The sequence below is a fragment of the Pocillopora verrucosa genome, chromosome 2 (assembly GCF_036669915.1).
Source record: "Pocillopora verrucosa isolate sample1 chromosome 2, ASM3666991v2, whole genome shotgun sequence".
Taxonomy (NCBI): Eukaryota; Metazoa; Cnidaria; class Anthozoa; order Scleractinia; family Pocilloporidae; genus Pocillopora; species Pocillopora verrucosa.
The window spans coordinates 5,506,637-5,520,579 of record NC_089313.1 but is presented as its reverse complement, the minus strand read 5'-3'; the positions used below and the strand labels follow the sequence as shown (position 1 = coordinate 5,520,579).

General features: G+C 40.3%; 1 protein-coding gene across 1 annotated transcript; it reads right to left on the bottom strand.

The window, feature by feature from the left end:
* Positions 1-6,599: 6,599 nt before the first annotated feature.
* On the bottom strand, positions 6,600-13,893 carry LOC136279097 (ATP-binding cassette sub-family C member 4-like). The gene is made up of 6 exons (XM_066162535.1): positions 13,363-13,893; positions 12,530-12,912; positions 10,530-11,878; positions 9,405-9,975; positions 7,978-8,114; positions 6,600-7,531 (listed from the first exon to the last, which is right to left on the bottom strand). The coding sequence occupies exons 1-6, from the start codon at positions 13,891-13,893 to the stop codon at positions 6,663-6,665; spliced, it is 3,840 nt and encodes a 1,279-aa protein (XP_066018632.1). The 3' UTR covers positions 6,600-6,662.
* Positions 13,894-13,943: the final 50 nt, after the last annotated feature.

Below are 13,943 nucleotides of genomic sequence, written 5' to 3'. Positions count from 1 at the left end.
TAAAAGTCTCTTTAAATAAATTTTTCTTTGTGGTCCCTAATTGATGATAAGTATATTACAGCTCCTCAATTTTCCTCTCTCAAGACAAGGTTACTCTAAATTTAACAAAGTAATGGACTTGATAAACTCAAACTATAACTCAGCTGGCTGCTACTTGCAACCTTAATTTCTAGATATTAGTATACAATAATCAATATGTTATAAATAAGAACCCTAATGCTTAATTTTGCAGTGATCACCTTCCTCCTTTTCATTTGCAGACCAGACTGGAACCTCTATAGGTGTGTTTGCTTGTTTTGAGTGGGGATGGAAGAAAAGGAGTCATGCCGCATATCTGATTTATTAAATCGCATTTGTCCTGTTTATACATGAGTAGAACTACCTTGTTCTCTGAAAAAAATAAAATTTCTTGCATTTTTATCTGTGCTTTGCAGTCAAACTTCCTTGTGTCTTGGACAAGAAATCTTATTTTCTTGAAAACAAAATCTTTGTTTCCAGCCTTCTGTAATAGGTAAATATAACAGTGTAAGATGAGTGACAGTGTATTTCTCAAGTTATTTTTTGGAATGTGACAAAACGGAAGTGTCATAGCGTGATAAGGAGCAAACATATGATTGCTTGATAGAAAGCAAAAAATGCAGAATTGCATATATTTTCTCCTTTGTCAGCAGCATATGTTAGTGAAAAGTTCTTATAATTGTTAACTTCTAAACCATCTTCAATTTAGCCGAGATTGAACTGTTATCACGTTTGTCATAAAAGTATTCTGAGATCAATGTCATATGACCCATTCAAGTATTTGACCTTTCGAATTAGCAAGCCATAGTTGACAGAAACACAAAGCTTGAGGATAAAAAGAAATTATTATATACAGTGCTTCTTCTGCATCTTTTCGTTTCCTTTTCTCTCCAGCTGTTCTATCTATGCCGTGCTGGCAATTGAACACTTTCCTTCCCAAAATTAGGAAAGGCACACCAGGCTCCTTATATATCTCATGCATCTTCCCCCAGTATTTTGTGACTTCTGTCCGAGGAAGGAGGTGTAAGCATTAAATTAACCCGAATGATTCCACAATTGTGGTATCATCCAAGCCATGCCAGAGGACTTGAACTAGATAAACTAGTGAGAATGCACAATAGCGATAGCAAAGCTTTGTAATGCTAAAGAGCTATATCAATATATATATATATGTGTGTTCCCGAAACCTTTGACAGCTTTAAAGAAAGAAAACTGCGTCGTCAATCCTTTTTCAAATTCCACAATAAGTTTATGCGCCTCATCAACAGAATTTACGTATCCTAAATTATCTGCATGTCTACCATCAATGGTTCGCGACTTAAAATTCTCGCTATGCTGTTTCTGTTTGTTCCTCAAGAATCATGGGATTTACAGCTTTTGATGTTCGGCTACATCACTTGCGGATTTCCGAGAATCTTCGGTTATGTTTTGCAAGTCATTAAATATTCCATCTCATTCCCTCTCGACCGAGGTGGTTTTGGTGGATGGAATCTAATGCTGACCGAACAACTACCCCTAGCCAACGGTGTACCGTGGGAGGTCTGGGACGGAGTCAACCCTGGATAATCCGACTCATGATTGAGGAATTAATCAAACTCGATCAAACACTCGATTAGTGATGTAGGTTATTATAGTCCTCGATTCTCGATAAGTCTTGTTAGGCTCGGCGATAAGTCGAAATCCATTTAAATAGTAAATACAGACATGGGAAATAATATCAGACACGGGAAATAGTAGACAATGAGGAGGTCTGAAAGAGGCCAACAATAACGGACCCTGTTAATTGATTTCCGACACGAAAACTAATTTTTCGATAGGGAAAATACCCTGACTGAATTTTGAACATACCGTTCAAAATTCAGTCAGGGTATTTTCCTTCGGGTCAGCTGTCTACACTTTATTTTGCCCTCTTGACACTGCCAGTCACAAAAATTAAGCCTACTTCACATTGATATCTCGACTTAATAAATCTCGATTTAATCCTCAACTTTGTGGGGTTGTGAATAACGGGGATAGGTTTCTATAGAAATTTTGGTTTTGCGTCGCTAGGAGAGTATAAATGGGTAATTTAGTATCATCAACTGAGATGCAAATCAGTTTATAATACTGAATTACAATTTTGTGTGGTTATGTTAGGATGATTGTCTGGAAATTGTTGAATTTTTTGCCGGCGTGTTTGATTCATGACTGTTTTGTTCGTAGTGTTTTAAGTTAGCCATCAGGTTATCTTAAAATAAGGGTGTAAGTCTTGTCAAATGAAGTTATTGTAGAATAAAGGTTTTAAATTTTGTCAAATGAAATAAATGACTTGAAATAGACTTTATCTTACTAGCGCAACCCTCTCATTGATTTGCGGTGGAATCCCTGAGGAATTCACAACATAAAAACATGCGATTAGCGCTGCTCCAGAAACATCAGTCCAGAACAACCAACTGATATTTTTTTACCACATTTATGGCAAACTGTCTTACTCACCTGGTCGCCGTGATTTCGGGAATTTCGTTTTAGGTGCGCCACCATAGCGTCTCCGCAAAGCCTCTGGTTGAACTTGACCTTTTTGCCATCTGGGGCAAGAGTTGGGTTTTGACTTACTTGCGCAATGTCGTCCACCAAAACAAATGTTCGGTAAGGCTTCGCGCCCGGTAGCCAGCCTGCAATTTGTGAGTCCTGTGAACCAACTTGTGCATTAGGGCCAAAATTGGCCCGATGGCTCTTACGCTGTGATCACCAGACATTTGAAGAACAAGCTGTTGCAAGGAGCGAAAAGAAACTTCCCTCGTTCATATGAAAAGTAGTGTCACTTATAGAGACGCCCCTATGCTGGTCTCAAATGTAACATCAACGTCATATCCGAAATGATGATTACTGGTGGTGTCACATTTCTAATTTTTCTTTTTTCGTAATAAGGTGAATTTAGGATCCAAGGCTTTGCACGAGCTGGTTAAAGCTCTTGACATTATGAATATAATTTGCTTCCGTACTCCAAGTCAGAGTTACGAGTTTGTAACTCCAGGAAATCGTTATGTCACTTGCAGTTAATTTCTTACCAAGAGCTGAGGCACAACAGAGAAAAGCCTTTTGTTTTAATTTAATTTCACTGCGGGACATGAGCTATGAATTATTCACAAGGTCCCTGTTTGCTGTTAAAATTATAGAAAACTCGAAGTACAATTGGCGATAAATTGTCAAAAAATTAAAGGGAACTATAACTGTCCGTCTCGTGGATGCATGCACTGATAAACAAGTTTTCCTGGTATAGATTTCTTTCCTGGTGTCTTGTAATTGGCATCCTTCAACCCGCATCAGGTAGGTAATTTACATTGCATGCTTGACTGTTCACTAGTTTATCAGGCTTCTTTCCAAGAACACTTACTCAAACGCCATTGTGGTCATTATGTGAAAAGTATTCGTATTCCACTACTTCTTCTTCGATCTACAAGGGCGCAAATTATTTTGATCGAGAAAACAAAGGACAAAATGTATTGAGCGGCCCGCTAACTTCATGCAACCCAAGCTTCTTTTTGAAGGGAGAAAAAGAGGCGCAAGGTCATTTTCATTAATCGCAGACGAGCAGATGCGCACAAGCTTAAAACCGGTTAGGCTATCTGGGCAGGCTGCTTATGAATTAGCCGCAGTTGTTAGTTTCGGGCCAATGAGGTTGCTAGTGTTAACCTTAGGCCGGAAAATCAGGCTCTTCGCGTTCGCTGATGATTTATCGGTGCTTTCGCAAATCCTTTCAAAATGAAATTACGTGTCAGCTTTTCCAAAAAGGGCTATCACTGGACTGTAGATGCGATATAAACTGGTAAAGCAGTGTTCCTTGTTAAATACTGCTCTTTCAGCAATATCAATGATCGTTTGCTACGTAATTTTGTGTTTTGGTGATCATTTCCTAGTCACTCTTAGGGGTTAAAGGATTAGTTGGTGGCATAACTGATTTGTAATATTTAGAATGACAGAAGCAGTTAAAATGCTTTAAGCTTTTTCCTATTCACCAGTGAGTTAATTAGATTTTGGATTCTACATTCAAACTGGGTGAGAGTATGATTATGAGAGTAACATTTGATGTTTCCACATATAACAGGATGATCAAGCTGACGATAGGCTCCAAAAGGAGCGAACTCCACTGTGACAATTAGGTGGCTAATTTGGAAGCTTGAGCACTTGATAAATACGTCCTTGGCTTGCAATTCTGATGATTACAGTTTGCTGAGGTAATTGAAATGTCAGTCTCCATGCAGGAAATTTCCTTTTGACCTGTACAGTCATATGCTATGAGATAACTGTAGAAAAATGCATTTGTGTCAATAGAACTATTGTAAGTATGGTACTACCTACTTTAGTAGCGACAAAAATTTACGATTTCCTGTAGGCATGAACATTTGAGAGAAGTTATGGTGGTAATTGACCCTTTCTTTGCTAGGATGCATAGGGCATGACGATTATAAAGTATATCTTTAAGCTTTCAAACTTTCAACTTTGTATTAATTGTAACTGTTTGCCATATTTATTTCTCTGTTCCCTAAGCCCTCAAAGTTGAAGCAGGCGAGTCAATAACCTGACTTCTTTTGTTTGGAATTGTGTGATTATATAATTTTGCTGTGTCGGTTAATGCAACATGTAATATTATTACTTAGATTACATTAAATAATCTTGCTCAAGCTTTCATTAATGCATTCTGTTTCTTACCAATGCTCATGCCCAAACTAAACACTGATATAAGGAATTGGTCTCAAGATATGTGAGTTTTAAAGGGTTGGAATCTGGGAAAGCAAGGATCCTCCTTTAATTAGGACTGAAGTTAATGGGGGCCCTGTTATTTTGATTCATGTTTATACTTTGACCTGCCTCCTCCCCCGTAATGTTTAGGGCACATAGATGAAGAGAACATTTTTTGTATTTTAACGCATGAAAGTTAAATTAATTGGCGTCCACATAATGCACAAAGCAAGAATATAAACGCCTCAGCTTTATAGGTTAAAAAATTAAAAGCAAGAGGGCTGTGCAGACTATATCTTACTTTTTAGCCCCGTTTGGATATTTATTCAAATAACATAGTCACTATCGGTTTAATTCACTCTCACTTTCCACTGAGCTTGTGGAATGAAAAAAGGAAAGCCTGCCCTCTTACCACAGATAGTTCTTTTGTGCATTATCCAGTACAAACCTGGTCTAATTTGTATTGATTGTTCTAGGTAGGTTAACCTTATAAATTGGTTGTGAAAATTTCTTAAACCCGTCGTCCTATTATTTTTTTGGATTCAATTTTACCTCACTAACCTAAACTGAATAAATAGAAACTTGAAATTTATTTGTTATGCTTTTGAGGTGTGCATCAAAATTTCGAAGGCTCTAACACGAATTTAAAGTTACTTCTCTTTTCAATTTTCTACGCTGAACAGAGGAGGCTGAAACGTTAGGGAAAAACGGTGGGGTAAGCGGTCATACCTGGTAACTTAAAGAGAAGATATGAGAGAATCCCGTACGATTCAGCCGTTGTGTTTTACTGACTCGCTGTCCTCACTCTTCAATCGACCAATCGTCTTAACGCAAAGTAGTTTACCGTCGTTTCTTTCGATTTTGGCTCAATTTCCCAAACCGAAGCTATAAGTCACGCTCAATAGAATATAATTTCGACTGATGCTGACATCATACACTTCATCTGAAGAAGAAAACATTCCCTATCTTCGAAAATTTGCTCAAAACATCAGGAACAACAACGAAGGTCCTAAGCTGTTTGAAGATACCGCTGACTAGCATGCGTGTTGATCGCCTTGCAAGTTGTGGGAATATCGTCCCCATGTTCCAGACCTCGTCAATGGTTCCCCCTTCCCCAACCCCCGGACTGGCCCCTAATTTCCCTAGAAGAAACTCTTCTACAGCCAGTGCTAAGGAGTTTTATTACAGTTTTTACTCAGAATAATGAAGGGCTGGAAAATAAATTGACGAGAGCTCCGCTTTTAGGCTTGGATAAATCTATATATTAGAGTTATTATTTATCTTATATGGACTTTAAAAAATCTGTGCCACTATCACGTAGACCTGTATCTCCTCTCATTCTTTCCACTTGTCCAATAAGATCTTAATTTTTCCCTAACGTGAATGCTGACATGCTCATCCGAGGAGATCTAAATTTATACCCAAAGAGAATGTTGACATGACAACTTGTTACTCTCTGATATCGGGCCCTAAATCTGGACACAGCCTGGCTGCTGAACAGTTTCCTATTTCTGAATAAACTATTATCTTTTTTCTTGTGCGCATTGCGTTGGGTGGTAAGTGGCGCTCGTAAGTCGTTCCCAGGGCATCTCCATTGGTCTTTTACTTATGATCAGTTGGGAAACAGACGGATAAGTGACGTCCACATGAAAAAAAATTTGCTTTGTTTACTAAATAAAACAAATGTAATCTATGCTACGGTGGGTCTGTTCATTAATATATCACAGAGGACGTCATAAAGCAGTTGGAACATCAGTGACACACTCGCCTGCGCCTAGTGTGCAGGTTTTGCTGTTCTTACCACATTATGACTTCGTCTGTGATCTATTACTAAACAGAACCACAGCAAATAATAATATAATATCTTGAGCTCTGCAGGATCAGACCTACGTGACATTCGAGGTATTTCAACCTAAGATTGCATCTCACTTAATGTTCACTATTGAGTCAAAATTGTCAAATCCTTTAACTTTTCCATCTTTCAAGACCAAAATCTTCTCGCAGTCTTTTATCGTGTTCAAACGGTGAGCTATAGTGATGACAGTCGACTCCTTCAGTTTCTCCCGCACTACATTCCAAATCGTCTGCTCTGTGTCTAGGTCAACATGCGCAGTTGGCTCGTCCAAGACGACGATTTTACTTCGCTGTAGCAGCACACGAGCCAAGCAAATTAACTGCCGCTCTCCAACACTCACATTAGCACCATGTTCCAGCAGTTCGTGATCCAGCTTGGCCTCAAGCCTCCCGACAAAATCTTTCAGTTGCACATCCTCTAAAGCCTGCCATAATTCAGCGTCTCGAAACTTGTCTAAAATATCGAGATTTTTCCTCAAAGATCCGCTAAAAAGAACAGGACTTTGGCCAAGAACTGAGATACCTCGTCGAGCTTGTTGGAGGCTTATCTCTTTAATTGGAACATCGTCGATGACTATCTCTCCATCAGCATCAGGCATGCGCATGAGAGCTGCTACAAAAGATGACTTCCCAGCTCCCGTACGGCCGGCAACTCCGATCTTTGCTCCTCCTTTAATGCTAAGATTGATGTTCTTCAGCACTTGAGGTCCCCCCGGATAGTACGTCAATGATACATCTCTCAACACAACACTTCCTCTCTGAGGCCAGTCTTTTGGCGGTGTTCGTTCTTCTTCGTATCCAGGCTCCTGATCGAGTTGGGTGTAGGTCATAACTCGCTCAACTGACGTCATGTAGTTTTCAACTTCAGACGTTTTTCTAACAGCGTATTGAGTCGTGCTCAGAGTTTGGATGACGTAAACAAGAGCGAGACCAGCGTAAGCTGAAAAGAAAAATTAGAACCTAAGTCTATAAATTCCGGACCTGTTTTTTCGCGATAGCTCAAAACATATAACGAAAGCTTTACAAGGCTAGGTTACCTAGCCTAGTCCAGGCAGTCACTTAATAAGAAGGAATAAATAAAGCGTCTTTTTTACATCTTTCTCAGTATCGTTGTTTTGACTCCGAGCTTAGTAGGTGCAGAGGAGTTATCAGCACAATTTTCCTGTTTTGAATCATAGAAGACACTTGAAAGTTTGCTCAGCACTTAAGCCACCCGAATTGATTCTCACGTTTCTGTCCTGATTAGAAAACACCCGTTCATGAGAGAGCACGTATAATCACACCTATTTTATTATTCAGTTGTTCATGCTGTGTTAATACACGACTATATAGATTCGTACTTTACATAGAAAGACTCCAAAATGTTACTAAGAATCTTGAGCTTACCGGCATCCTGAGATACCAAGATTGCAGCCAGAGCAACTGCACCGACTAACAAGGAAGCGAGACAATCCAAACGTGCACCGAGCCACCTACCGCTGGCCATCACCATAATATACGCCTGATTATGAACATCTTGATATCTGAAGGGAAAAGTTTTTATCACAATAAGTTTTGATAATGGAGTTATTTTTTAGTTGACTGTCGAAAATAAACCGGGTTGTAACAGCTTGGTAATTACTTTGATAGGTGATTGGTCCGGCAAACTTGCGCAAAACCAACCGCCTATTGGTCGAACGCGTTTGTCAGCGTTCAATGCCGTTTCCTTGTTTTTGAGTTAAGTCCTCTTTCACTACTTGTGAAGTTTTCTTTTGTTTTGATTGGCTTGTTATTATATATATATATAATATTTTCCTTACGACAATCACTCCAAAAAAAGCTCAAAGAGATTACATCAGGTCTGTACACTGAAGTGAGACCAGTGTTTCCTTTGGTCTGACAATGTAACGGAGCCCTTCGATAAATTCCGCCCAACACCCCTGCCCCTCAAAAAGATGTTACTCTCCAAGGAACATCCGTAAGCTTCTAGCTAAGTATCCGAAAGATCATTTCCGTAACCACATCTCATTCTTAGTTATGCTCCATTCGTCCAGATGAAGCGAGAGCCGCTAGAGCCGAGTTTCTTAACGATATGAATACTTTTCCATTAAAAATGGTAAATTCGCCAAAAACAGACCAGTTCTAATTGTTCACTATCACAACTACATCTTGTATGCTAAGTATAACATTTATCAGAAGGAGAAGACGAGTGGCACTCGTCTGTATTTCCTGTTAATTAAACTCATAATGGTAATAGAACTGAGTGGAGTCCAATTCGGCCAGTAATCATACGAGCGATTAACAAAAGGGGACGACTGCGAGGCGGGAGTCTGGCTTTTTTTCACGAGTATTATTAAAGGCAGAATTGCACGACATGACGTTCTCTTACCAATTGATCAAAACTGTGGCAAAATTAGAGAAAGAAACTAACATCGCTTATACGTTCCATACATTTGTCATAGTTTCGACTAATTGTGAAATTTCTACGTCACGCGATCTCGTTGATTGACGGTTCATAGTACACGACTGTTGAAATCCTATCAGAAGGATGAAAACCGCACAGAGCGATTACTGTAGTCTCACAACTGGTAATACCCCTCGTGCCTCTTTCGGATAGCTTCGTTTCGCCACCGTGCCTCGTACCGAAAGGTCCACTTGCTGACCAGTGTCTCAGCACGTACCAGATAGGATTACAAAAGACACGTGATGCCATTTCGCGTATTGCCGGCAAATTAAAGAAAATAGCTCACAGAAAACGAGTGATTATGAGTCATTTTTGCCCTGTGCATTTATCGGCTCTGACACCACAAACTGAATCAATGTCTCTGACATACCTGTAGAGTGCATCCACAAAATCTGTCTGTCTTCCTCTCGTACGAATCGTGTCCAGTCCTATCAGGGTCTCCGAAAAATGAGCGAACACTGGGCTTCGGGATATCGACTCTAACCTCTTTAGTTCTCTGGCAGTCTTCAAGTAATAATTGGATATAAAACCGACCAACATGGAAATTGGAACAACAAGAAATATGAGCCAAACATTTGTGGCAACTGTTACCAGAATTTGGGCAAATATCACTAAGAGCATCTGCACTGTCGTCAGGAATGTTTTGGGTAACATCTCATCTACGCAGCCAATATCATTGGAGAAACGATTTAGGATTCTTCCCACTGGATTTGAATCAAAGAACAGGACAGGTACATGTAAAATGGCCACAACCATTTTATCGTGAAGACGCTCGGCGCACTTTAGACAAACATTCAAGAATCCATAAGCCCAAACGATAGTAACTGTGAAACACGCGCCAACCAGACAGGCGAGGACAAATAGACTTGTCTCGTTCTTCTGATCCTCTGGGTCTAGCCTTGCAAGAAACGAGAGCCACAAGTCAGGAGCAGCAATGATGGCTGAAAGAAACATGATTAATACGTAGTGGTTGAAATGTATTTCTATATCATCACTCGGTTGAACAATGTAAGATTTGTTGGGACTAGAAACAACTCGCCTGGATTAGTTACTACCGTAAGTGTCCTGGGAATGTTTTTGTAAACACCACAACGACACAGAAAAAAATGAAGCAGTCAACCATGTTACATAAAAATATTGTTAGAAACTACATTTTGTCTCATATAGTTAGTTTGTAGAGCGAGTGTTTTTTTTTTCAGGCGAGTGGAGACAAGTGCAAGGCAAACGCGAGGAGAAAAACACCGGCTCTTCCATTCGCGCGTGACTCGCCATTCACTCGCGCTTTGTCGCACTTGTACGAGCAAATGAGATATCAAAAACATGGTCAGAAATTTCTGCAGTGTCTCTTAACTCTACCGTCTAATCTCAAAAACACCGCGTATTCTTGGTAAAAAGCATAGTCATTGTGAAATGATTTGCACGAAATAGAATAAAAGAGATTAGGGCTTAACCCAAGGTTTATAACTCACTCTACTCACTCTAACAATAGGTTTACCTTGAGTAATGAGACTAAAACCAACCATTCCAGTTATCATCAAAGGATGTGCTCCACTTCTGAAATAGTCCCAATAAAGTCTGGATGTCACAACTCCGATTGTACGATCCTCCTTTGCTATCTTTAAACTCTTCGCCTCATTGGTCAGGGAATGTATTGTCTGGCACTTTTCAGCATCATCATGCTCCTCCATATCTTCCCAGCAGAACGGCTTAGATGAGTCCCTTTTGTCCTTCAGAGCTGCTTTATAGAGCGGGTCAACAATTGAATTGATAACACCTTTTTCGAGCAGCTCAGGAAAGCTTCCCTTGTCGAGAACACGCCCTTTGTAAACCACAATCACTTGATCAGCATTTTCCATGTGCTGTTGCTGATGAGAGGCAAACAGAACGATTTTATCCCCTAGGAGATCTTTAATGCATTTGTTAAAGATGTGTTGGCCAACTTTAAAATCGACAGCACTCAGTGGATCATCCAATAGATAAATATCTCCTTCAGCATAAACTGCACGAGCTAAACTTACTCTCGCCTGTTGCCCTCCACTCAGAACCTCGCCGCGTTCTCCAACAACTGTTTGATCACCATCAGGTAACCGCTGGAAGTCTTCTTTCAGAGCGCAGACGTCGATTATCCTTTCGTACTTGGACTCCTCGTTGGGTTGACCAAACAGAATGTTTTCTTTTATCGTTCCCGAGAACACCCAAGCTGTCTGAGGCAAGTAAATGACAGAACCTTGATAATCAATCGTCCCACTGGCATTCGAAGTTTCACCAGCGATCGCTGAGAGCAGAGTAGACTTACCACTTCCAACCGGTCCGGTGATGACTGTTAAACTCTTTGAAGGTGCAACGAAGTTGATATCCTCAAGGATAAATTCATCTTCACGATGCGTTTTTGCGTAGCTTAAATTTGACACACATAGTATAGTGGGACCTATTTTTGTTGCTTGACGAGAGAGGGAAACTTTCTCCGTATTTTCCTCTTCTTTTTTCAAGTAACTGGGACTTTGGTTAGTTAAGGTAATTTTCGTTTTTTGTTGGGGCTCGTTGCTTTCATCACTCTCCGAGGCTTTTAACAGATTTTCCAAAAGAAGGAATTCTTCGATTCTTCCGAGCGAAACATAGGCGTCACACGTTACCATTAAACCATGTGTCATATTCAACATGCCACTCAATTTTATAACACCCATAAACGACAGCAGCATAAAAACATTGGCGGGCGTGAGGGTCTGACCAGTAAGTACCATAGTAATTACTGACACCAGAGTGGCCAGTGGCGTTGCACTGTATAACAAGGCATCGATACTTGACTGAATGGTCGTCCTCTTCGAAATGACCCTGATTTCATTTCTGAAGATAGAAGGTTATTATAAGTTATGTGGGCATTCTGTCGAACCAGCTCGTCATCAGTGTTCTCTTTGATTTAAAATATTAACGAGGTGAGCGGGCGGCAAGCGCACCTTATAACAGCGTGTACAAAATAATAATAATTTGAAGACAAGTTAGACTAGATGAGATGTTCTGCCTATAATAATGATCGATTATTATCTGAAGTAGAGGTGATATCCACCCCCTTTCACCGACACTGAGGTAAAGACGATCACAATATTTTCGGGTGCAACTCCCGCGCGAGTCGCTCGAAAGTGAATTGCAAAGGCCATTCGGAGTTCGAGTAGCCAATCATTTTCAGAGTGCACTTTTAACACTATCTACTTAGTATTTACTGACCGCCCAGTCCTTCGGTTATGATATGGGTTACAAGAGACACTTATTTTTTGTGAAAAGAGGTATTCTGATAGGCTCATACAGCGGTCCAAACACTTTTTTTTTGGAGGGGGGGTGGCATGTTTAAATTGCCTAGCTAATGAAGCTTTCAGTGGAGACAAAACAGATTTGTGGTCATCTATTTCCGAGGTTTAAATAATTTGGGTCAACAACTACGGGAATGAATTAAGCTAGTTGTTGGAGCCTACTTCTGAATAGAAATTATAATTACCTTACCTTCTCACATGTTTTATCTTTCGTCCATATTCGCCCTCCCACGCATGCATTTTGACCGCGCGGATCCCGGAAACTACTTGACTCATTAGGGAGATTCGCTCATCGGATACTGTAGCTGTGCGCGAGCGCAACTTAGCATTAGCATAAGACAAGACGGCAAAGTATGGCATGAGAACACACATGAGGAACACACCCGTAACAGCCTGCCAACCAATCAAATTGTAGATAAGGAATATTGCCCCTGCATAAGCAGGGACTGTGAAAACGGCTGAGGAAAAAAACGTGACTGTCTCTTCTTCCATTTTTTTAACATCATTGGATATCAGATCGAATAAGCGTCCTGCAGTAAATCTATGTAACGTCTGCTTACTGAGTAGAAGCGTCTGAAAGAAAGTACAGGTTAGACATTAAAGACGAAGTAAGTTCCAAAAACCATCTAAGCTTAATCTCCTGCATATAGATATCCATGAATGCGTTTCGAAACGAGAGTAACCAAACCTCTACCAAATTATCTTTAAATGGGTAAAAAGAGGGACAACTCAGGCGCCATCTTGAGTCTTGTTCAGAAGCGCGGCCGTATACGTTATGGTATCTGTAGCCTACGTAACTGCAGGCTAAATAACTGTTTGTTTCTTCGATTCTTTTGTTGGTGAGCAGAATTGCTTGCTCTCGCAGAAGCAGCCACCAGCGTCGATGTTTAATATCCCTCTCCTTCTAGGTCTCCATGGCATAAGCCAGTTGCAGTCGATCAGATTTCTAGAAAAAATCATTCTATATCGGATAGATACTTGTGTTCAAGTTTGTTCGGCTTAATTTGGGGTGTTCGTGCCTACCTTGTGGTACACCAGTCCTCTCAGGGCGCTTCCTATTTTGATCCCCAATATTTCACATCTGTAGTCTCGCTGGTGCATACCAAGACCACAGATCAAACCATTGAGACACATAGCTAATGCGCAGGCGTAGAGCCGATAAGTATTCTCTACCTCAGTTGACATTAGCTCAGAAACAAGATACCCGAGAAACAGTGGAAAGAGAAGGCGAGTAGTTGTGCACAATATATTCCCCATCAAAATGATGATAACATCTTTGGCAGAAAGCATATCAAACACGCTTTTCCAAAGTTTGGGCCTTTTCCCATTCATCTTGCAATGATGTTTCTCGCTCTCCCAGATCTTCTGAAGCTTTTCGGTGACAAAACGGCCAGAGTTCTCGTCTGACAAGGGTAAAAAGTCATTTTGATCCAAAGGTCTTTGACTGCCCTTTTTAAGGACTTCGTTCATCCAACGAAAAAAAAGTGAAGATACAAAACTGACTTTTTCATCTTTATCACCAGAGATTTTCATGTAACCGCTTTTTGGTGCCATCACTTGAGACCTACAAAATACATAGCCATTATTAGCATGTTAAACGCAAT